General features: G+C 37.7%; 2 protein-coding genes across 2 annotated transcripts; both read right to left on the reverse strand.

The window, feature by feature from the left end:
- Positions 1-7,329: 7,329 nt before the first annotated feature.
- On the reverse strand, positions 7,330-8,308 carry LOC142629221 (uncharacterized). The gene is made up of 3 exons (XM_075803182.1): positions 7,834-8,308; positions 7,612-7,706; positions 7,330-7,533 (listed from the first exon to the last, which is right to left on the reverse strand). Exons 1-3 carry the CDS (start codon positions 8,306-8,308, stop codon positions 7,330-7,332), a joined length of 774 nt encoding a protein of 257 aa, XP_075659297.1.
- Positions 8,309-17,072: 8,764 nt separating this feature from the next.
- On the reverse strand, positions 17,073-19,511 carry LOC142629555 (uncharacterized). The gene is made up of 2 exons (XM_075803561.1): positions 19,200-19,511; positions 17,073-19,062 (listed from the first exon to the last, which is right to left on the reverse strand). The coding sequence occupies exon 2, from the start codon at positions 19,049-19,051 to the stop codon at positions 17,426-17,428; it is 1,626 nt and encodes a 541-aa protein (XP_075659676.1). The 5' UTR covers positions 19,052-19,062; positions 19,200-19,511; the 3' UTR covers positions 17,073-17,425.
- Positions 19,512-23,488: the final 3,977 nt, after the last annotated feature.

The raw sequence follows: 23,488 nt of genomic DNA on the forward strand, positions 1-23,488 counted from the left end.
TCCAAATCTTCAAACTTTCAAGAAGCTCCTGAGGTGACTCCAGTCATTATTTTCATAAGTTCCCTGTCTATCCTAATCTCATTCTTAGGTTCTTTTCTCCTCGGCCAGTCTCCTCGGCCTTCTATTTTCTATTTCTTTCTTCAAAAAAGTTCTTTCCTTTAACCTTAGCTTGCTTAGATGGGTAGGTTTGCTCACCTAGTAGATACACTGACAGGGATGGAAGGGTTTAGGGCCCTGTATCATATTCCCTAGGGTGTTTCCTTGCAGCATTGCCCTCTGGGTGGTTAGCACACCCTCAAAAGGAAGGGAGAGGTCGTTATCCCAATGATCGCCTTCCCTGAAGGGGGACTTGGCATTGGTAAGTCTTTTGGCACCTCTTACTAACTTCATGTTAGGTTATTTTCTTCTTATCTGATTGGGTATTCTTTTGTTGTTTTTGCACAAGCCATCCAGGAGGTATTCATGGCCAAAGAGTGGGTGAAAGATGCCTGGTCTAAGGCTAGACTCTCAGACAACCTTCGCGCAGAGCCTAGCAAGTCCCTGGCCACTGTCGAGAAGAAGAATAAGGAGCTTGCTTGGCAACTGCGGACAGGGAGAGGAAGAGTGCTGAGGCTGGCCTCCAGAACGCTCAAACGCAGGCCAAGGAGCAACGTAAAAAGCTCCACTATACGGAGATACAACTGGCCATGGCCAACCAGCAGGTTAAGGACTTGAAGGCAGAGCTAGAGAAAGCTAAAGAGGCTGCTCAGGCGACTGTGAAGGCTTCAGAGTGGAAATACTATGACCTTAGAGCGAAGGAGATCAAGGTCTGCCTAGCTGATGAGTTGGATAGGGTCTGCAAGGACTATTGCCTCGAGGTGTGGACCCAGGCATTGAACTTGACAGAAGTTCCTACTACTTCGAAGTGGAGGAAAGCTGAGTATGCCTACTATCCACTGGACCTCCGAGAAGCTCTTGAAGCACCTTCAGCCCTTGAGGTAGATGCTGCCCCAATAACAACTGCACTGGAGCAGCTTCCAATCACCCAGGCCTCTCTTCCCCCCTCAAAGACCTCCATAAGGCCTGGCAAGGCTGGTGACCAACGCTAGGGGGTGGGGGTGGCTAAAGGCAAAGAGGCTGCCCTTGGTGGAACTTGGCTAGAGTCTAAGGGCAAATGGTCTGGTCAAGGAAAATGGGTCTCCCAAGCTAAGCCTTTGCCAGAGTCCAAGGGCCTAGAGTCTAGCCAAGGCAAGAGAATTGCTTCCAAGACAAAGGAGTTCGAGCCGGCCAAGCCTCAGGCTATAGCCCAGGAAAAGGAGGCCACCTCAGGCAAGGCTGTTGATCCTCCTGTCTCCCAACCAGCCAGCAAAGAAGATCCTTCTCTAACCCAGACTTAGCTAAGGCCTTTCTTTTCTTTTTATGTTTTTTTTTAATGGCAGTTTGCCCTTGTTTGCAATGTACTTTTCCTTTTTTATTAATGAAAAGATGTTAACTTTTGTTTTATGACAAGTGAATTTTTACTTTGATTAATGTAGAAATTGTACTATTTCCTGCTGAGAAGTTAGACTGATGATGCTTCTAAGGGTGAAACTCATATTAACGATAATGAACTATTGTTAATCCAAGTAAATTGAGCCCACGTAAATAGTGAGAAAAATGGCTATGTCCTAGTACTAGAAATTGTATAATTGGTAGAAGTGTTTAAGTCCTTAGAGACGAACAAATCACTTAGTATAAAGGGGGTGTTTGAGGTCTCTCATTTCAAGAGTACCTCATGAACGCACCTTTAGAACCTTTAACCAAATCCCAGGGTGATTTCACCATTTGGGTGTTGCCACATGTGTCCCTGTTTTCCCTTGATAATGCATATGTCGAGGTCTCATCCTTGGTGAAATTGCGAGGCGTTACTTTACTTAAGACATGTGGTCCAAGGGACCAGGCATGACCATTGTTCTATTTAACCCTTATGGCCTGTTTGGATGTTTAAAAAAGGAGGGAGAGTAGAGTAGAGGGAGGGAGAGTAATTTAAATCCCTTGTTTGGAAGTTTTTTAAGGAATGAGGGGGAGGGATTTGGAGGGGTTTGGGGGGGTTTCAACTACCTTTAACCCCTCATTTTTAATTCCCCCAAATTGGAGAGATTTGGAGGGAGAGTAGAGTAGATAAATTATTGACCAAATGAATTCTCCAATTTACCTTTTTTAAATTAACAAAATTACAAACCAATTAATCATAGACCAATATTGCAATTTATTTTCAAATATGGGTAAATTTGTCTATTTAATCATTTCCTCTCCTCTCCATCCCAATTTTAAAAACATCCAAACAAGGGGAAGGGCTAATTACTCCCTTCCCCCTTACTAATTTTAAAAACATCCAAACAAAGTGGAGGGTAATCATTTCACTCTACTCTCCTCCCCACTACTCTCCTCCCTCTCTAAACTTCCAAACAGGCCATTAGAGATATGTGAGGTGCTAATTTACCTAAGGCATGGGTCCGAGGGACCAGGTATGGCCGAGGTTCTATTTAACCCTTAGTGAGGTTGTGAGACGTTAATTTACCCAAGGGATGGGTTCGAGGGACCAGGCATGGCCATGGTTCTGTTTAACCCTTAGAGATATGTGAGACGCTAATTTACCAAAGGCATGGGTCTAAGGGACCAGGCATGGCCATAGTTCTGTTTAACCCTTAGAGATATGTGAGACGCTGATTTACCCAAGGCATGAGTCCGAAAGACCAAGCATGGCCGAGGGTTTGTTTAACCCTTAGTGATGTTGTAAGGCGTTAATATACCCAAGGCATGGGTCCAAGGGACCAGGCATGACCGAGATTCTGTTTAACCCTTAGAGATATGTTGGGGTGTTAGTTTACCCAAGGCATGGGTCCGAGAGACCAGGCGTGGCCAAGATTCTATTTAACCCTTAGAGATATGTTGGGTATTAATTTACCCAAGGCATGGGTCCGAGGGACCAGGCATGGCTGAGGTTCTGTTTAACCCTTAGCTACAATGACATAGGAATAACAAATGAGATGCGCTTGTATTAATAATAATATGTTTTCAAGTTACTTACATTTCAGGTTCATAGTACAATGTTTCCATCTAGGTCATCTACTCTAAATGCACCTATGCCCGCTACTGAGGTGACGCAAAGGCCTTCCCAATTTGGCCCCAATTTGCCCCAAGAAGGGTTTTTTGTATTGCCAACCACTTTCCTGAGGACAAGGTCCCCTGGCACGAGGGGCCGAGACTTCACATTTTTATCGTATCCCTGCCTCATCTTGTGTTGGTAGTGGGCAATTTTTATCGTTGCCATCTCTCTTTTCTCCTCAGCTCAGTTTAAACTTGCACATAACTGACTATCATTGTTATGTTCTTCAAACTAATCTGTTCTCATCATCGAGAATTTCGTATCCACAAGTATGACTGCTTCCACTCCATACGTCATGGAGAAGGGGGTTTCCCCGGTTGATCTTCTCGGGGTAGTTCTGTATGACCATAGTACATGAGGCAACTCGTCTACCCACTTCCCTTTCGCCTCATCCAGTCTTTTCTTCAGACCATCAAGGATCACCTTGTTGGTGGCCTCGGCCTACCCGTTTCCTTGTGTGTACGCAGGGATAGAGTAGTTGTTCTTGATTCCAAGTTCGCTACAATATCTCCCGAAAGCCTTGCTGTAGAACTGTGTTTTGTTGTCAGATATGAAGGCGTAAGGTATGCCGAACTACGTGACAATGTTTCTCCACACGAATCTCTACACATCTTGGCCCCAGATATTAGCCAACGGCTCAGCTTCTACCCATTTAGTAAAATAATCTATCATAACGAGCAATCATCTTCGGTTTGCAGTAGCCCGAAGGAATGGGCTCACGATGTCTAGACCCCATTGAGTGAAAGGCCACGAGCTAGAGAGTGGGTTCAGAACCCCTTCGAGTCGGTGGATGTTTGGGGCGTACCTCTGGCATTGATTGCATTTCCTCATGTAATCTTGGGTGGAATTCTGCATACTGGTCCACCAATACCCTTGGGTAAGGGCTCTGTGTGCCAAGGATCTTCCCCCTGTGTGGCTCCCACAAATCCCTTCCTGTAGCTCTTTCAACAATGGCTCCACTTCCTCTGGGTGTACATGTTCGCGTAAAATAATCTGCAAGCGTACAGAATCATAACAAGTAGTAAAGTGTTTTTAGAAAACGAATGTCGAACCCACAGGGATTACTATGTTATTGAATACCGAAATTCACTAAATTAATTACTATTTGGAGAATCGAAAATAAATGGAACGTTCTACTATCTGAATTAAATTAAACTATTTAATAAAAATAAATCTACGAATAAAAGATTAACAAAATGCAAAAATCTAAAAGTGTAAAAATATGATAAGAATGGATCTAGAGCAGTTGATTTCACCTAAAAAATCCCACACAATTTATTCTTCCTAATTATTAAATTCTAATAATCTCCCGTTGATGATTAAAAATTCCTTAAGTATTCAATATCTTCTCTCGAATAATATCAAAAATATCTTCAACTAACAATTCTATATCTCTATGTGAATTTAATTAATTGGAGACTCATTACGTACTTAGAATTTTCTAAAAAATCACACTAATCGCGGTAAAGCATCTCTACTTTCGCTCAACTAATGATGTTTAATTCTAGAACTAAAATTAAAAATCACCTCTCGGTCTCATTGTAATTCAAATGATTAAACAATAATTCGTAAAAAAAATAGTAAGCATTAAGAATAAGAATTAAACACTCAATCATGGAAATATTAAAAATAAAATAACTCAGAATATAAATTGTGTGTTCATTGCTAGACTACATCAACGCTCTAGAAAATAAATTTAGTTCATAATAAAATTGAAAAGAAAACAATTAAAACTTATGTTTTTCATCTAAATTGGTTGATCAACATGAAGCTCTCGCCTTTGTCCTCAAATCCTCCTCTTCATAATGACTCCCAAAACAAGTTCTTCTATGCGGCACCCCCTTTTCCTCTCTGGTTTTCCTTCTTTTTTCCCTAAAGAGCCTTTGAATAGGTCAAGGAATCCTATTCCCATTTGGAGAAAATCCCAGATTTTTAGGTTTCACTTAACCAACGATTTTGGCCTATTTAACTTCAAAATATGGACTGTTGGTAAACTACAAAGTTGTAGCTCTTTAAGTTAACTTTCCAGCCCAACTTGAATCATCTCTATTGGATATCTGAGCCAAAAGTTATGCCAAAAACACTACTGATGTGCAGGCTGGAATCCTAATCCAAATTGGACTTGGATTTGGTGCAAATTTCCTCTGATTCCTTACTCCACTTGGCCTTGAATTTAATTGGCTTGGTCTTCTCTTGAATTCATGCTTGACTGGATGAAAGTTGGCTTGATTCAATTGGCTTAGCCCCACTTTGCATGTAAAACTCGTGTTACCTACAACACAAAGATATTATATAATCAGTAACGAAATAACATAAAAGTAAGGCTAAATATGTAGATATGTGAATACTTTATTGTATATATTTCATGCACATCAGTACACATAGTAGATATGGCCCAGAAAAAGACAGTCGATACAATTTTTGCTCTTAAGATAGCCAATATTGCGGGGCGTGCCTTTGGATCTTCACGGCCTCTGCCTTATCCTTTGGCAGGTCTCCACTCCTTAGGAATGCTACTATGGGCTCCATCCAGTTGGGTCTAGCACAAATGGCATGCACCATGGTTGGGCTCTGGTCCTTACACCTCGTCCTGTCTAATTCCTCCACTATGATTAACCGTGGCAGAGCACCATCAGACATGGTTGCCAGTGTAGCTAGTGAATCAGCATAAGAATTTCTACACCATGGTACTTGCTTCAAGGTGAACTTCTGAAAATGTGCCTAGAGTTGTTTTATCTTGCCCAAATAGGCTTGCATCCTTGCATCCTTGGCCTCATACTCTCCCAGTACTTGCCCCACTATTAGTTGCAAGTCACTAAAGACCTGTATGCTATTTCCTCCCAAGCCCTTTAATGCCTCCAATCTCGACCATAACGCCTCGTACTCGGCCTCGTTGTTAGTGGCTGAGAAGGACAGCCTCAAGGATTTCTCCAGAACAATCCCGTTTGGGGAGACAACTCTAACTCCAACTCCCGAGCCCCTTTGGTTGGCAGCCCCATCCGTGTACACAGTCCTTGGAGGGGAAATTTCAGTGGCAAAAACTCTAACAGCTTCCTGGTCTTGTAAACCCTCCTTGGTTTGATCCTCCGAGAACTTGGCAACGAGGTCAACCAGGACTTGGCCTTTAATCGATATCCTCGGCTGGTACTTGATGTCAAAAGCCCCTAGCATAGTTCCCCACTACACCACCCTTCTAGAATAGTCTGATTTCCGCGATAACGCTTGCAGGGGAAGCTGAGTCAAGACCACTACCGTATGTGCCTGGAAGTAGTGTGGCAACTTCTTGGTAGCGTGTATGAGGGCTAAGAAGGCTTTTTCTACGTGAGAGTGCCTCGTCTTGGCATCTTACAGAGATTTGCTGGCGTAGTACACTGGCATTTGAACCCCCGAATCGACCCAAATCAAAAAGAGGTTGATCGCATGGTTTGTGACAGCTATTTAGGCATAGAGGACCTCATCTTGCCCAGGAGAGGACAACACCGGCGGATTTGACAAATACTTCTTTAGTTCTCGAAAGGCTTGATCACACTCCTCGGCCATGGAGAAATCCTTCCACTTGTGCAGAAGTTGGAAGAATGGTCTGCATTGGTTAGCCGACCACGATATGAACCTGTTCAGGGCTGCTGTCATGCCCGTCAACCGCTGCACCTCTTTGGGGCTCTGAGGTGGATGTAGATCGTTTATGGCCTTGATCTGATTTGTTTTGACCTCAATGCAATGGTGTGTTATCATAAAGCCCGGGACTTCCCCTGAGCTCACCCCAAATGAACACTTTGAAGCGTTTAGCCGCGGTTGGTGTTTCTTGAGCACTGAAAAAGCTTCCTCGAAGTCTTGTACGTGCTCGGACGCAATTTTGCTTTTTATCACCATGTCATTTGTATAAGCTTCCATATTCTTACCCAGCTGGGCCTCGAACATTCTTGTCACCATTCTCCGGTAGGTGGATCCTACATTTTTCAACCAAAAAGGCATCACCGGATAGTGGTAGTTGCCGAGGGGAGTCCTAAAGGTTGTTTTTTCCTAGTTGGCACGCGTTAGAGGGATCTAGTGGTATCCTTGGAAAGCAATAAGAAAACTCATCCGAAGGTGTCTAAAGGTGGCGTCTACCAGTTGGTCTATCCTTGGGAAGGGGTCTTTAGGACAAGCCTTATTGAGATTAGTGAAGTCCACACAGACTCTCCATTTTCCATTCTTCTTTTTCACTACCACAGCGTTTGCCAGCCAATTCGAATAAAAACTTCCTTTATTGCCCCAACTTGTTTCAACTTGTTGACTTCCTCTTTCACTGCATTGGAATGCTCATCGAAGGATCTTCGAGGTGGCTGTTTCTTTGGCCAAGCTTTAGGGTTCATGTTTAGCTGATGGCATATGAAGTCTGGATCAATCCCTAGCACTTTGTATCGGTCCTAGGCGAACACATCAATATGCAGCTTAAGGAAAGCCACCAACTCATCGCTTTCTGCCGGTGATAGATGTGCTCCTACCTGAAAGTATTTGTCGGGATTGCTCCCAATAGCCACCTTGGTGAGGCTCTCATAGGCCTCTACCGCCCCAACCTTATCGCCCTCGGCTTCGCCCACTGTAAGCATTAACTACTATAATTTTGGTCGCCTTGTCCATTCCTTCTAGAGGGGTTCGGTGGTTAATTGCTGTGATAAGGCATTGTCTCGCCAAGGCTTAGCATCCTTATATCTCTCCGATCTAACCTTCAGTCGGGAACTTCACCTTTTGTTGCATAGTGGATGATACGGCTCCGAGAGCGTGTAGCCACGGCCGAGCCAGAATAGCTGTGTATGGTGAATACGCATCCACCACAATGAAGTCCACCAACACCTCCTCCTTCTCTACTTGGACCGGTAACTTGATTCTTCCCTTTGGGATCACCATTTTCCCATCGAATCCCATGAATGGGGCTTCGTAACTCTCTAGGTCTATCTCCTTTAGCCCTAATCCTCTAAACAGATTGGGATACATGATTTCAGCCCCACTTACCCCGTCGACCATTACCCTGTGCATGTCGAAACCCCCAATAGACACTATGACAACCAAAACATCAACATGAGGTTGGGTAGTGCCAACCAGGTCTTTGTTAGAAAAACCTATAACCAGATTGGGTCCTGTCCTGGCCCTCTTGCAGAGGTCTTCTCGGCTGAAGTTGGTAATTGGGGGAAACACGGACATCACCCCTGTTGACGTGGACAGCGTCTATTCAGGTTCGGCGAGAATAACATGAATAGTCCCTAAGGGGAGCCGTGGTGCTTGCTCTCCCTGGTATCCTTGATGTGGGGCTCCTCTTTGTGCTGAGGTCTCATTCATGAACTCTCCCAGCTTTCCTTCCCTACTTAGACGGTTCAAGTACAACCGTAAGGTTTTGCACTCCTCAGTGGTATGCCCCTTATCCTTATGATATTGGCAATACACTGACTAATTTCTTTAGGTCGGGTCTCTGCCCATCTTGTGTGGCCAAGTGAAGTAAGGCTCATTTTAGATCTTTTGCAGTATTTGGTAGATTGGGACCCTGAACACTGAGCTGACCGGTTGGACCTCGCTTGGCTGTCCCTGATTGCGGAAGTTTGCCTTGGGCCAAGTTCCCACTATCTTACTGAAGCAGTTATCCTTTCGGTCATGGAAGTCCTTCGCCTTTCCCTTAATTTATGCTTGGTCATCTTCTACCCTCTTATGCTCGTTTATTCATTCCACCAACTGTTTCATGGTCTAAGTAGGTTTCATGGTAAGGGACTCCTATAGGTCAAACTCGATGGGTAGCCCGCTTTTGAAGGTGCATACTGCAACATCCTCAAAGTCCCCTCTAATTCGTTGTACAGGTCTTAATACCTATTTGAGTAGGTCTTCAAGTTTTCTCCCTCTCTCATCAACAACGCTAGCAAGGAGTCCAATGTCCTCGGCACTCTACTACACATAACGAACCTCACACCAAAAGCTCCAGTGAGCTCCTCATAGGAATCAATGGACCCTTCATGTAATCCATCGAACAACCTCATAGCCACGAGGCCGAGGCTGGAGGGGAACAACTTGCATATTAAAGCCTTGTTTCTAGTGTATATGGTCATCTCAGATTGAAGTGGCTAATGTGCTCTATGGGATCAATCCTCCCGTTGTAAACGATGAAAGTGGGTTGCGTGTAGCATTTGGGCAGCTCGACCCTCTCGATCCACCTCGTGAAAAGCAACTTGGAAATCTAGGAAAGGGCCTTGCTCATGGCGTCCCTACCCCCATCTCCACGAGGGATGGGCCTGTGTCACCTTTAGTGCTGCCTTTCTCTGTACGAATCTTCGGAAGGATTAGTTTCTGTTTCACTAATGGGCGTCTTACTTCTCCTATGCCAGCCCCGCTTTAGCTTCAAACTAGAGCCCGATCTCGTAGTGAGGCTCCTACTTTGTAGGTTTCTCTGGTTCTACCTTACTTGCCTGCATCAATGGTTCACCTCCTATCTTAGGCCAACGGTCTCATTTGAAAGATGGCTCCACAATCTCGAACTGTGGCTATGTTGACTGGAACGAGCTGGTCTCGAGCCCCTAGACTCAAACCTAGCTAACTCACGGTCCCGGCGGTTTTCTAGGTTTATGAACTGGTCTTACCACCTAGGATGAGAACTCACGAATACTTCACTGCTAGACATCCTTTGGTGTTCTCCTTGAAGGTGTAGATTAAGTGAAGTTCTGAAGTTCCCCACAAATGGCGCCAATTGTAGGTGTCACGAATGAGCTAACGTAATATAATGAATTTTTAGAGGCGGAAACTTGAATCAAATAACCTAGCACAGTTGAAGAAGAAGAAAAAGACAAGGAACAATTAAGAATACTGGTCCTCTGCCAAGGTCCAAGGACAAATGCTTATATTAAATTGATCTCAAGGAAGATTTGCTACAGTATTTCTCTCTCTCTAGGATTCTCCATGACCCCCATTTCAGGAGAATCTCTTACATTATATAGTCTCCTTCAGCTGATCTTGGCTCTCCATTTGTTGATCATGAAGGCCACTACTCGAGTGCTTGTCCCATTAGACGCCTTGCCAAATCTTATGTGAGTTGCAGCAACTAAGACAACACTATTCAGGAGTCTTCTTCACATAAATGTGGCTAGAGGGTTTGGTGGGGTGCATTAAATATGGTGGCAACTATCATCCCTTCAGACACGTCAGGACTAACCCCCTCTCTGAATCTATTCCTTTACAGTGTGACCTCCTTTGGTAGTGTGTCATTGACGTGGCTAAGGCTCGCCTCCCTAACCTTGCCATTCGAGGGTATGGTCCCCTTGGAACTGTATCAACCTCTTCAGTCTCAGATATGACACATGGCACAATTACCTTATTAAATTTCTATATCTCACAGTTGTAACACTGTAAAATCTGTTAGGATTAGATCCCTTAAATCCTATTGTATGATGCTATGTATGTTATTATTTATGACATTATGTATGACTTAATGTTGTGTTTAATAAAGTTGTTTTATTATTATCTAAAAATAATGATAACATGAATATTAGAACATTATCATATAATCCATGAGATGCATTGTATGTGATTTATGTGATTTAGTCACAAAAGATGTAAATCACAAGTTCCTTGTAAACTCAAAATGTAGTTCGTAGTCGGTGATGAAAATTGGGCATTTCATCTGCGAAGACTATAACATATCAACTAAGATGATTTGTCTTGATCATGAAAATAGAGATTTCTAGTTGGTATGTTGATATGTTTTAAGAGTTAAGACATACTGAACTGGACCGTTGTGAGTTTTATTATTCTCCTAACGGTTGTCAATTGAATCATAAACTCACGGCTTGTATTTGCATAAACTCTTAATCTTGAGAGAATAATGAACTTGATCATGGGGTGTAGGTTGCTTTGATATATCAAGAGTGAGATCTAGAGTAATGGTCAAAACCTCAGTATGTTGGGCAACCACATTTAGTGTTGATGGAACATATATTCTCAAGATAGAATTCATAGTCTCTTAACTGAGATACAAAATACTCCCTTGAAATAAGTTTAATGGATTTGTTATTCAGAGAGTTAGGCCTAACCACTTTAGTAAGGAGTTACTAAAGTATATGTTTATGGAATTGGATTTCATAAATATATGATGAATAACTTAAAGGATTAAACCGGGTACTCAAGGAATTAAGATGTAGTAATCTACAAAATGACAGTCTTCTTTCATGACTTTATATTACTACGAATATTTTATGAAGGGGTTGCATGTACAATAAAGTCTTGGGATATAATTTATAAATAAGGCCTAGAGTGCAACTATATTTATATAGTGGTATTAAATATAGTTAATGGTAATTTTGGACTTGTCAAGAGTTGACAGAAAAGCCCAAGGCCTATTGAAGCTATTGTCTTATTGGTCCCTTTTAGTATCATTCCAAACCACACACTTAAGCCCAATTGGAAAGGCCTAAAAGGCAAGCCCAATTAGATAATCAGTTGACATAAATGGAGAAATATACAGAATTTTTTGTAGAGAATTTTGTAAGAACATTTACGAAGTGGTGCAAAAGTGTTAGACACTTTTTGATATTCTCCCTTTGGAACTGATTAAGAGACCACACATCTTGGGCGTTAGTAGAATTGGAGTGAAGATTGAAAGCATTCCCAAGTGCTTCTGATCTTCGGTTTTGAAATTTACCACTCCAAGGTATACTCTCTTGTTCTCAAATTCTGAAATTTACATAGTACATGTTAACATTTATGAATGAAGTAGATCCATTTGTTTTCCGCTGCGCACATGCATTTTTCTATCAAAATCTTATATAAAAAATGGATCCAAAAATTGAAATTTGTTGTAATTTTGAAATTAATTGAAATGCTTTGTACAAAAGTTAAAGTGGAACTTCATTGATGCAAGAGATTTCACTTCCACTGTTTTGTACTTTAAAGTAATTTTAAAATATAGTAATACTTAACACAAAATCTAATATATACTTGAAATCTCTAGAAACATTAATACGAAAATTGCAATATGTTGTAACTTTGAAATCTAAGTTTCAATAAGAATAAAAAATAAAAACTTGGATATTTAAGGCTAGAAACCAAGGATGTCAATACCGTACCGGAGGCTGTACCGGTTTGGCCACCAATACGATATATTTCGGATACCGATCAAAATCGGTGTACCGTTTCGGGTTTACTGCTATTTTATATATTTAATACATACACACACAAAATCTCTATTTACACACACATACACACACAGACTCTCCAACTTTTAGTCTCATAAATACCTTCCATTTCAACTATTGTGTACTGATTGATACAGCAACCTAAAGATCAACTGGAGATTAGAATTGATGCAGGTAAAACAATTAAAAAATGAGAAAATGGAACTCTTAATTCAAACACCAAATCCAAATTAAGTAAAAGAATTGGAGAGATCAAAGGTTAGGTGAAATAATGAAATTATCTATAAAATACTTTCATTATTGATTATTTTAGAGACAAAAACTGCCACAATTACAAAAAAAAAAAAAAAAAACACACACACACACACACAGCATTTTGTGTTTCCGTCTGGTACGGCCGGTACACGGCCGGTACACGACCAATATTTTTTTCGGTACAAAATAGAAGTGTACCGGTACCAGTGTACTGGCCGGTACCGATACAGTATCAACCACTCTGCTAGAAACCCGTAACTTTTAATATTGTAATTCTTTTACTGTTGTACCAAAATAAATTCCTCATATACTAAATTTTGTTGTATTGCGTTTGGGTCCTTGATAAATTCTAGAGTCACAAAATAAAATAAATATGCATCCATCTCTTCCCTAACCCACCCAATCATTACAATAAAATCAAACCATTTACATCCTCACAAACCACAATTCACCAGCAAACATAGACCATTGTCAAAAGACACCATTCCTTACTACCTTAAGAATTGAAAATTAAATCCAACTCCATGCAAAAGCAAAAACATCTACTGAATAGTGACATATAAAAGATACCCACAAAAGAATGGGAAAAAAAAGGGAAACAAACTTCCTAATAACTAGCCGTTCAAAAAAATAATCCTAATAATCACAACATAAAACACACATAAATAAAACAAGTAAAAAAGAAAAGAAAAGAAAAGGAATACATGTTAAGGGAGACGCCCACATAAAAATATCCAATTGTTAGCATATAACTTAATTCCAATTGTGGATTTTAGTTAGTTTAACTGGTAAAGTCTCTGATGGTTGAATAAGATATTTGGAGTTCAATTTTCACCTGTACCAAAAACTGATTGGCATCTTGGTTTGATGATAAAGAACTATCATCAAGAGCAGACGTCATATGTTGAAACTCTCTCTCAAAAAATAAAAATAAAAACTTAATTCCAATTTGTTTCAAAACAGAATTAAACCAAGAAACCACTATCACAAAGCAACAAAAGCCATACAAATGCAAATAGATTTCAATAAGTTTGAGATTCAAAAAGATAAAAAAAGAAAGATAAGAAACCCAAGTAGGTACTCAACTATCAGATGAATGTTCAATTTAAATATGTAGTGGGAGAGAAGAAGTTTATCTAAAATTAAGGATTTTGAAAATTAGAAATATGACTTGTCTCCATTAATTACAACTTGTCAAGTTTCTATTTAAGACTATTAAAAAGTCAAGCTCAAACAAGGAAATCTTGTTATTAGCATGATAGATGAGTTTTCATCATTAATATCATTTTTATTAAGCAAAGATTGGGTCCAATGTTTTAGTACGCTGGACTCATTGCATTAATAATATGTGTCTATTTTTTATCACGTGTTGCCATCACAACGGATACAATCATACACTGGAGGCTCAAACCAAGTCCATTCGTATTATCTATTAGTCATAAAAATAAATTTAGCATTGTTAGATTTATTTTGGGGCAGAAAAATGATAGGTGATGCCCAAATAAGTAAGGTACAGTCTATAATTGACAACTCCAAGATTGCCTTATCATGATAGATCAAATTACTATCTGAATTAGATGTCAATCACACTGAAAAAGAAAAGGATTACATGTCAAACATCTATATTTTTTTTTAATGAAGATTTCTCACCTTAAAAAAAAACATAGATGACCAGTATAATTGCATTTTCATGCTAACAAAGAATATTCTATGGTAATAACGGAAAGAAATATCATGAAGCAATGTTAGGTGTACTACTCCATGAAGTGAACACTTGTTTCTATCGATAGTGAACAAACTAAAAGGCTAAGATCCATTTTATAAACAGGTGACCGGTAAAGGAAATTAACAATGCGTTTGGTATGAGGAAAAGGTACAACAACATATTACTTGTGAAAAAGTTTGTGCCACGAAAAATGTCATAAATTGTTGACAACAAATTACTGTAGTTCTTTCAAATATTTTGTACTAACCAGATATTTCATTGATAAAATTAGTATAAAAAAAATTTATAAATAAGATAGAATTTAAAATTTATGAGGTATATTTAATAATGATTGTTTTTTACAATTAGGCCAAAATACTAGTTAGTTTCTTTTTTTGTATAGCCAAAATTTTAATAACGTATTTTATATTTGAGGACAAAGCACTTTATTAGTTGGCTTGGCCTAATTAGAACCACAAATTAATAGTTATACTTATACCCAATGAATATTACTCAAGTATAAAATTCTGTCTCAAAAAAAAATATATAATGAGACAAAATTTAATACTTGAGTAATATTCATTGGGTATAACTATTAATTTGTGTTTCTAATTAAGCCAACTAATAAAGAGCTTTGTCGTGAGTTCCAGTTAGCTTAGGTGGTAAAATCTCTTATAATTGAATAAGAGATTTAGGATTCAATATCAGCTATCATTAAGAGCGGACGGCATACGTTAAAACTCTAAAAAAAAAAAAAGTTTTTTTTCCTCAAATAAGAAATGTGTTTTGTCTCATTAATATGAGCAAATCAATTCACTCAAATATATATATATATATCACATCAACATTACAAATTACATGAACTCTGTGATCGACATTGCAAAATGCAGGCTAGAGCACGAGGATGAGTATATTCCGAGCCAAACAAAAAAGGAAAATCAGAAACAAACAAACTACCTTATTTGCTAGGAAACATACCATAGATATTACCAAGCACTAGAGTCTCTATTGTCATTGCAAATAGTAGTCCTCACTCACTCCCTTAGTGTCATCTTTGTGGCTTTCCTATTTGCTTTACAAGACACTAAAGTTTAACTATGCATATATAAAAACAATATGTTGGTTTAGTTTAGGCAAAGCCTTGTTAGACATTCAAATTTATTTGAAATATAACTTTAACCTCTTTAATCCAAGCACCACTTTTGTCAAAAAAATAGTAATGGGCTTGGACATATGATAGGATAATGGCAGACCCAATAAAGTTCTTTCTAAATTGCTTTGTCCCCCTTTTCACAAGGAAATTTATTAAAAGAAAGAAATTATTTAAAATAAAAGACAATACAACCCAATTGAAAAATTCCACAAACCAAATCAATCAGTTTGCGTAAGAGTCGCTCATTCACAAGTGGTCCTTGATTCAATATGATGCAAGCTGACTCCAACCCATATGAGTTCATAATTCTCTCTATCCCATGGGAGTTTGATTCTCCTTGAGTGCTTCTTGATTCGGCCTTTTATAGAAGCTTACTTGAGCCCATAACATGTCAAACAAAGTTGTCCCCTCACACACCCAAAAGGATAATAAGAATGGAATCGGCAACAAATGTAAAGGAAATAAAGAAAAAAACAAACAAAAAACAAATTCTCCCACCCTGTCAAGCTAAAGAGAGCATGGAGAGAGATCCAATTTTGCACAATTATTTGCGTTATTTGTTGTAATTGATAATTTGATACATAAAAAAAATGTCAGTAATAGATCCATGAGAAAGTGACATCAGGTTTGATAAAAACTTGCTACATTATAAGTTGTGAATAAAGTTATGCCCATAGTATTGCTATATAAATAGCATTGTTTTTAATGGTAGGTGACGAAACAACCACCTCAATCTACACTTTCACACTGAATGATAAAAAGTACATCGACTTTAATTCCTAATAATTCCACAAACCAATTATCCCTAACCAATCTTTGAGCTCAAGAATTTTACTCAACCACTCAATATATTCCCTTTCATTGCCGACTTATAAAATTAGTGAAATGGAGAATCTTTAACAATAAGCCATCCTGTTTCGAAAAGGGAACTAAATTGTAGCCTTTGTCTGGAATAAATAGAATTCATTGGGTTGACCCTATGCCATATTCTATGGTAGAGAACACTAACCCAAAAGAATTATGTGGTAAAGAAATACTACCAATCAGAGTAGATCTTATATGCATTAATCTGTGTGGACTAACTTTTTTACTATTAGTTTTTTTTTTTTTTTTTTTTTTTTTTTTTTTTTGCTTATTTGATTATATGCAGATTTTTAAGGCCTCGTTTTTCCAGATACAATTATATTTTGCCAACTTTCAGCAAAAGAAGCATTATAAGTTTTCAACAAAAGCTAATCAAAATGCACAACTTCAAGGAAGAATGATTAGGAGCTTTACAGAAAATTAACATAGTATTATATGAATGTGAATAAATAGTATTTCGGCTTGGAACTTCAAAAGGAAACTTCCCTCCCAACCTTTAGAATGGAACTTTATCATAAGGCCCCCTCAAAAGCAGGTGGTCCTTGATTCTCTATTTTCCTTAAGAAAGTGCTTCAACAGTGAATTTTGTTCAAGTAATCATATGTGCTGGGGACTGATATTAGAAAATTTTCAATGGTAACATTTGAAACCAAGACCTACCTCAACCCAACCCATCAAATATTCACATTTAGTCCATGTCCAAAGGAAACAAATTTGATAAGACAAGCTTAATAAGAAAAATGTTGTGATTTTTACTCATCCAATGTAGCAAAGAGAGACAGCTTTATTCAGGGTCTCCACAAAGACAAAATTGGGACCAAAAATCACAGTTTAAAGCCACTAATTGAAGTAGTTTTCAGGGAAGATGTTAAACTAAAGAAGAAATATAGAACTAATTTCGTGCACATATGGCAGTTTGCAGATGAAATAGACGAATGAACTTAAAAGAAATGAAGAACTTCAAATGCAAGACAAACTGCTGTGTACAGGGCCAGGAGCAGCAATGGAACATTTACCTCAACCGAACATTCTTGAATCTGAAGCAAAGTGAAAAAGGAAAAGAAATTGGCCAACTTGTCTGTACACCTTTGCATCTCTTGCATCTTCATGGAGGTTTGATAAAAATAAATAAATATATATAAATCAGCAACTCATTGCTTGTTTCTGCTTGCAACCTACCATGGCATGAACTGGGCATCATCCCCATTTGCCTCTTCATCAATGGGAGCAGGAAGATTAAGATCAATTAGACCATGAAACTCAGGGAGCTCTTGCTTGAGGACCAAAGTTCTTTCTTCAGAACCTCCAATAAAATGGGACCTCTTGTGACCACCCAAAGCTTGGCCCGACCGGAAAACCCTGAAGCAGATTGGACATTCATGCCCCTTGCTTTTCCTTGGCCCCATTCTTTTCTTAGAATGGCCAGAGAAACTCTGACTAGTTGAGGTCTTCACACTGCAAGACACAACATGTTTACTCTGAGGCTTTGGAACAGCAAGAGAACCAGTGCCTGTGCTGTTTTCGCCGCTCTCATATATAGCCTCACAGTATCCATTGCTCTTTGTATGGCTAGCTCTGTGTCCCCCGAGAGCCCTATGAGAATGGAAGCTCATGTTACAATTCAAGCACTCATATTTGCCTCTCTTTTGTGCATTCTTGCTACCTTTAACTTTGGAAGAATAATTTTTTATCTTCTTGCTGGAGCCCTCTGAAAATTCAGGACTGAAAGAATCATTTTTAGCTTTCATTCTTAAATCGCACTCTGTACCAACTGGACCATATCCTTCATCATTGATCAACTCCTTCCTTAATTCAAAGCTTGAACTTTTACCCAATTCAGAATCAAAGCCCCCAATCCCAGATCCATAATACACTTTAGGCTTCTTAAATCCATCACCCCAATAAGACCCATCAACAGAAACGTCTGACTCAGCCTTTTTGGGTCCATTCCTAAAATACCCAGAATCAGAATTGTCAGAAAGACTAATCTCAGAAGTTTTCAACTTCTTGTCTATTTTCTTCTTAAGCTTCACAATCTCATTAATGTTAGAGGCACAGTCCCTACTATTCTTCATGGTAATTTTCATTTTCACATCAATAGAACATGATTTGGCCTCTAAAACCACTGAATTGTTATCCGAAGACTCTGCCAAAGAATTCAAGCCATTTCTTTGACCAGAGTCCCTAGACAACATCATCAAACACTTAGCCACCTCTTCTTGTTCTTGTTCATTCCCAGACACAGATGAAGAACCATTTGCCATAGTATAACCAGAAGGGTAAGCATCAACAGCCTTGTACCTCATTCTCTTCGATCTCCTAAGCTGTGTTGGACCCGATGTCTCAGTGTCTGAGTGACTATCCATCAATGAATTGTCCTCAAATTTGCTAATCAGCTTCTCTTTATCCGAGTGACAAGCCATGTGACCGCAGAGAGCTTTCAAAGATTGAAAACCTTTGCCACATTCTTTACACACCCTTTCCTGCAATAGAGTAGCACTACTTGAATCCACAAGCCTCCAAGTTTTCCTGGGGTTCTCTCTAAGACCATAACCAGAATCCAAACCATCAGCTTCAAACCCTGACAAATCCCTCTTGCTCCTCCTTCCACCATTCAAAGATTGAAACTTTACCACATTATTAGCATTAACATTACCATCAGCTTCCACTTCTACTTCGTCTTCTTCTTCAGCTGAATTCTTATTCATGTGGGTCCTGATGTGACCACCTAAGGCCTTCCCACACGAGAACCTTCTGTTGCAAAACTTGCACACGAACTTCTTTTGCTGATCTTCTTCCATTGATTTTATATCTGACCAGTAAAAACCAAAAGATGTGCAAAAACAAAACCAGGAAACTATATAAGTATTATTACCTCAAATCCACAAGAATGCTATTGCTACATTCCATGATCCTAAGCAAAAGAATAAGCAGTGAGAAGAAGCACACCCAGATCGAGAAGTTCAGCAACAGATCAGGAAGTTTCTTGCTTTTTCTCTGGTGGTGATGATAAGCAAAGAATCAGAAAGGGGTCAGATGTGACAGTTCGGTGAAGTACGAGATCCAAACCAAAACAAAGGGGTCCCTTTAAATTTCCATTATTCTCTCTCTCACTCTTTGAATGTTCAAAACAAATTTAATGGGGCTTTGAAAAGATAATTCAAAATTGGGTCTCGCTAATGATGGCGATGAAGAGGCCTACGAAGAACAATCAAAGCAAAACCATGACTCTTTCTCTTTCTCTCTCTTTTTGTTTGTGTTGTAGTTGGAGGAGAATTCCATGCATGGAAGCAAAAGACTAAAAAAGGGAATAAAAGATAGGCAGCACGTGTACTCGGGTGAGAGACTTTAGCTGATAGGATTGAACGGTCAGGATTTATGGGGGTGTTTTGAGGATCCCAAGGAAACAGGAGTACTAGATATGGCAAACTGAAACTGAAACATCCAAACTATGCCTTGGCTTTGTCTTTTGCTTGTAAGCTCACACAAAGTGAAGGGTCAGAATATAATAAGATTGGTATGTCCAACCGTTATTGTTTTTGAGCGCCCCCTTCTTCTGGTCCCCATTGAAAATGATATTTATTTAGGCAGATGTTACTATATCTTGATCAATAAATGTAGAATGAATATAAAAAGACACAATGCATTCAGAGAAAAAAAAATGAAGCATTCAAAGAAAAAATATATACATACAAGGACGCAACTTTTTTTTCCACGACTATTGTTATGATATATTGTAATTGGAACAAAAATATTTTATTTCATCTTTTCAGGGAAACTTAAGTGTTGGGTTTTGAAAACCAGTCGTGAATCTTGAGGTTCTAAATTTCATCTATAATATTATATGTCAATAAGGTTGTCAGGGTGTCTCATGCACAAGGAGTGAAATAATCTAAATAAAGATTAAGATATTACCTAAATATCTAAATCATACGTGTTTACTTTTCGTACTCCATTTTGTAATCTATCAATTACCCGTTAATTTCCTTTGAAAATAACCAAAGTTTAAAATAGAGGGGAAAAAATCAAACACGTGACACACTACAATTTGTGGAGTATAAAGTAGAATACTTAAAATAGAACACATGATTCTGGTTCCTCCATTGGTACTAATAAGTATTGGACCCATATGACAGTGATGTTTCTCTGATCACACCACTCATTAATTGAATTATTATGAAAAAAAAAAACAAAATTTTTTTTCTTGGCATTATTCTATTTTGATTCTCTTTATTCAATTTCCCTTATTTGCATTTTCTAGAATCCGCACCAACATTTTTCTATTTACTTTGGCAACTAATATAATATTTCCCATAAACAAAACTACTAATCACTAGGGCCAAACACAATCATAACAGGGAAAGCATAGCCAATGGACCTATATAATGATATTTATAATCACTTCGTTTTGAATTGTTATAAGTCCAATTGTAATTTTATTTATTTTATTTATAATGGGTTCATATCTTATTTTGTTGCGAAAATATTAAGAGATTTTGTTATATTTATAAAAGAACTCATAATAAGTAGTAATAAGAACACCAAAGAGTAAAGATTCACCTAAATAATGGACGAATAAATAGTATCATGAACTATTTGCATATATGGAGGTGGATATTAATCTTTAACATTTTCCCATTTTTCCCTTACATATTGTCAATAATTGGAACAGATCTGGGAAATATGAATGAAACCATTCCAGTAGCCATAGCTGAAAATTGGAGTAATACATTGAAACAGGACAGTCACTGCTGATGAAGGTCCTTGGAATTCTTTCATAGCTAGCTTTATCTTATTTGTGTTTATATATCAAATTGAATTTCTGTAAAATATTTTATTGTCAAGTTCATTTAAAGGATATGTAGCCACATGGCAAAAGGAAAAACGAAAAAGGAGTTAAGGCTATGTATACTGCAAAGACTAGTTCATAGTTTGGCTATGAGGTAATAGATTCATTGGTTTCACATTTGCTACAGTGCTCAAGAATTAACAAAAAAAAAGGACTTACCTTACCTTTTTTTATTAACAATGAGAACAACTTAGAGCATCTTCAACAGGAGAGCTAAACACAAAATCCTCTCTACTGTGGAGAGTGAACCCACAAAATATAGGTCTCCAATAGTCTCTCTAAATCTCAAAAAATTTATTAAAAAAAAAAAAAAATTTGCTCATGCACAGTAGCTCACCAAGTTTGATGGGCTACTATTCCTTAGCAATTGAATTTTTTTTATTACAAATTTCCAGCAGGTAGTATTATATCAACTCTTTCTCTTGTTGATTAAAAAAAGATGAAGAAATAAGAAAGATATAATAAATAAATAATATTTAAATGAAGTAAATAAAAAATAGAGAGTCTATTGGAAAGCGTATTTAAATAAGTAGTTTGGTAAAAAGTAAATATAACTGTTCACTCTTCAAATAGTACAAAAATTTAAAGAATTTGCTGAAGATGCTCTTATTGTAGTAGATATATTATTTTATTATAGTAGATATATTATTTTATTGTGATATTTATATTATTTTATTGTGTTAAAAGCTAAAACAGATCCCCTGATGCTGGATGTTTTGTAAAATGGGTAAATAAAATAAATAAATTAACTTTTTGTGGTATCAAATAACTAAAAAAATAGCTTCACCAATGTGGACGCTGTTGTAAGTCTATTGTTTTTTTTTATTTTTTGAGAAACAATAAGTCTTTTGTTGAGTGTGGAAAGGGTGTCATAGTTCAGTGGCACGTGTGACTCTCCTCATGGGGAAAAGAGTTTAGGCATAATCCAAAGTGTCATCCCATGCTTAATTTAGACCAGTTTGCACATTGTTGAGTTTAATTTTAGGTGTTTTCTGTTCAGTGCTAAGCATAATGCGCTTTCCTTGGTGGGATTCATTTTCCGTGTGATACTATGAACATTATTTGATTAAGAAAGTATAATAAATTGGGTGAAGAAATTTAATCTAGTTTTGGTCACTTTTGGTAGCTGCTTTTTCTGTTTGAAGAAAGTATCACTCCTAACAGATATTCGAAGTTATCCATGTAACAACCCAATAAATGAATGTCATGTGAATTAATTTTATAATTTTTTTGTCAGAATTAATCTACTGACCTTTCACATGCTATTTATTTATTGAATTAAAATATGAATGACTTAGTATATCCATTCTAGATACATTCTTATCCCGTTTGAAAATTTTTGGGAGTATCAATTACACTTTACACTCTAAACTTTTAGAATATATAGTTTGCATCCTAAACTATAATTCGTGTTACAATTTGCACCCTACCATCAATTCTACCGATATCTTGGATGGCACCACGTGAAAAAACTCAATTGTCCATCTTCTCAATCCCTTAAAAACAAAAGAAAAATCATACTTTACCTCTCTAAACTATATTCTAAATTACATTTTACACCCTAAACTTTAATTTTTTTTTTTATCTAGCAAAATTAACAATAGGATGCAAAGTGCAACAGATTATAATTGATGGTGAAAACTGTACATTCTAACAGTTTAGGGTACAAAATTTAATTTGTGATATAGTATAAAGTAATAAAATGTAATTACCCAAAAAATTGCTTGCTTTCTTCTCTCCCAATCTATTAACACACACACACACACATATAATATATATTTTGGACAAAATTTAGTTACAAAATTGGTTATAGTCTAAAGCTACAATTTTACCTAATAAAATAAATATTAATATATATTTTAAAAATCTAATCGTTAAGAGCAAATTACAATTTACCTACCTGTGGTTTGATCGAAATTTAAGTTGCCTGCCTGTAGTTTGACTTTTGACACTTTACCCACCTGAGGTTAACTCAGTTAAGGTTCTGTGACCCACCTCAGTTTAAAATATGATTAAATATGTAATTTTGTTTCATTTTTATATCTCTCCTCTCTAAAAACACAAAAAACATAAAAATTCAAGAGAAAATAAAATCATAAAGACCTTAGTAAAGATAAAAGAAGATCCAGTTGAGCTCAAATCACAATCTCACCTTCTGACATTCAAACAAACCTGAATTATCAATTTTTATTATATATTTCGGAAAAATAAATAAGAAAAATAAGGAATTTTCAATTTTGACATTTTACTAGGAATCTCCAAGAATTACGCTTTGAAATTTTCTTTTATTATAATTTCTGGATTTTGTCTTAATGCATATGAGTGGTGAGGAACAAAGTAAGCATCAGATCAGAGGAGCTGGAATTTAAGAACGTGGGTTGATGCAATA

This window comes from Castanea sativa, chromosome 3 (genome assembly GCF_040712315.1).
Source record: "Castanea sativa cultivar Marrone di Chiusa Pesio chromosome 3, ASM4071231v1".
Classification (NCBI taxonomy): domain Eukaryota; kingdom Viridiplantae; phylum Streptophyta; class Magnoliopsida; order Fagales; family Fagaceae; genus Castanea; species Castanea sativa.

Coding starts and splice junctions, on each gene's coding strand:
- LOC142629221 (XM_075803182.1), bottom strand. CDS start 8,308: ATGTCCGTGTTTCCCCCAATTACCAACTTCAGCCGAGAAGACCTCTGC. Junction 7,707..7,833: donor GGTGAAGTTCCCGACTGAAG/GTTAGATCGGAG, acceptor TAATGCTTACAG/TGGGCGAAGCCGAGGGCGAT. Junction 7,534..7,611: donor ATCCCGACAAATACTTTCAG/GTAGGAGCACAT, acceptor GTGTTCGCCTAG/GACCGATACAAAGTGCTAGG.
- LOC142629555 (XM_075803561.1), bottom strand. CDS start 19,051: ATGGAAGAAGATCAGCAAAAGAAGTTCGTGTGCAAGTTTTGCAACAGA.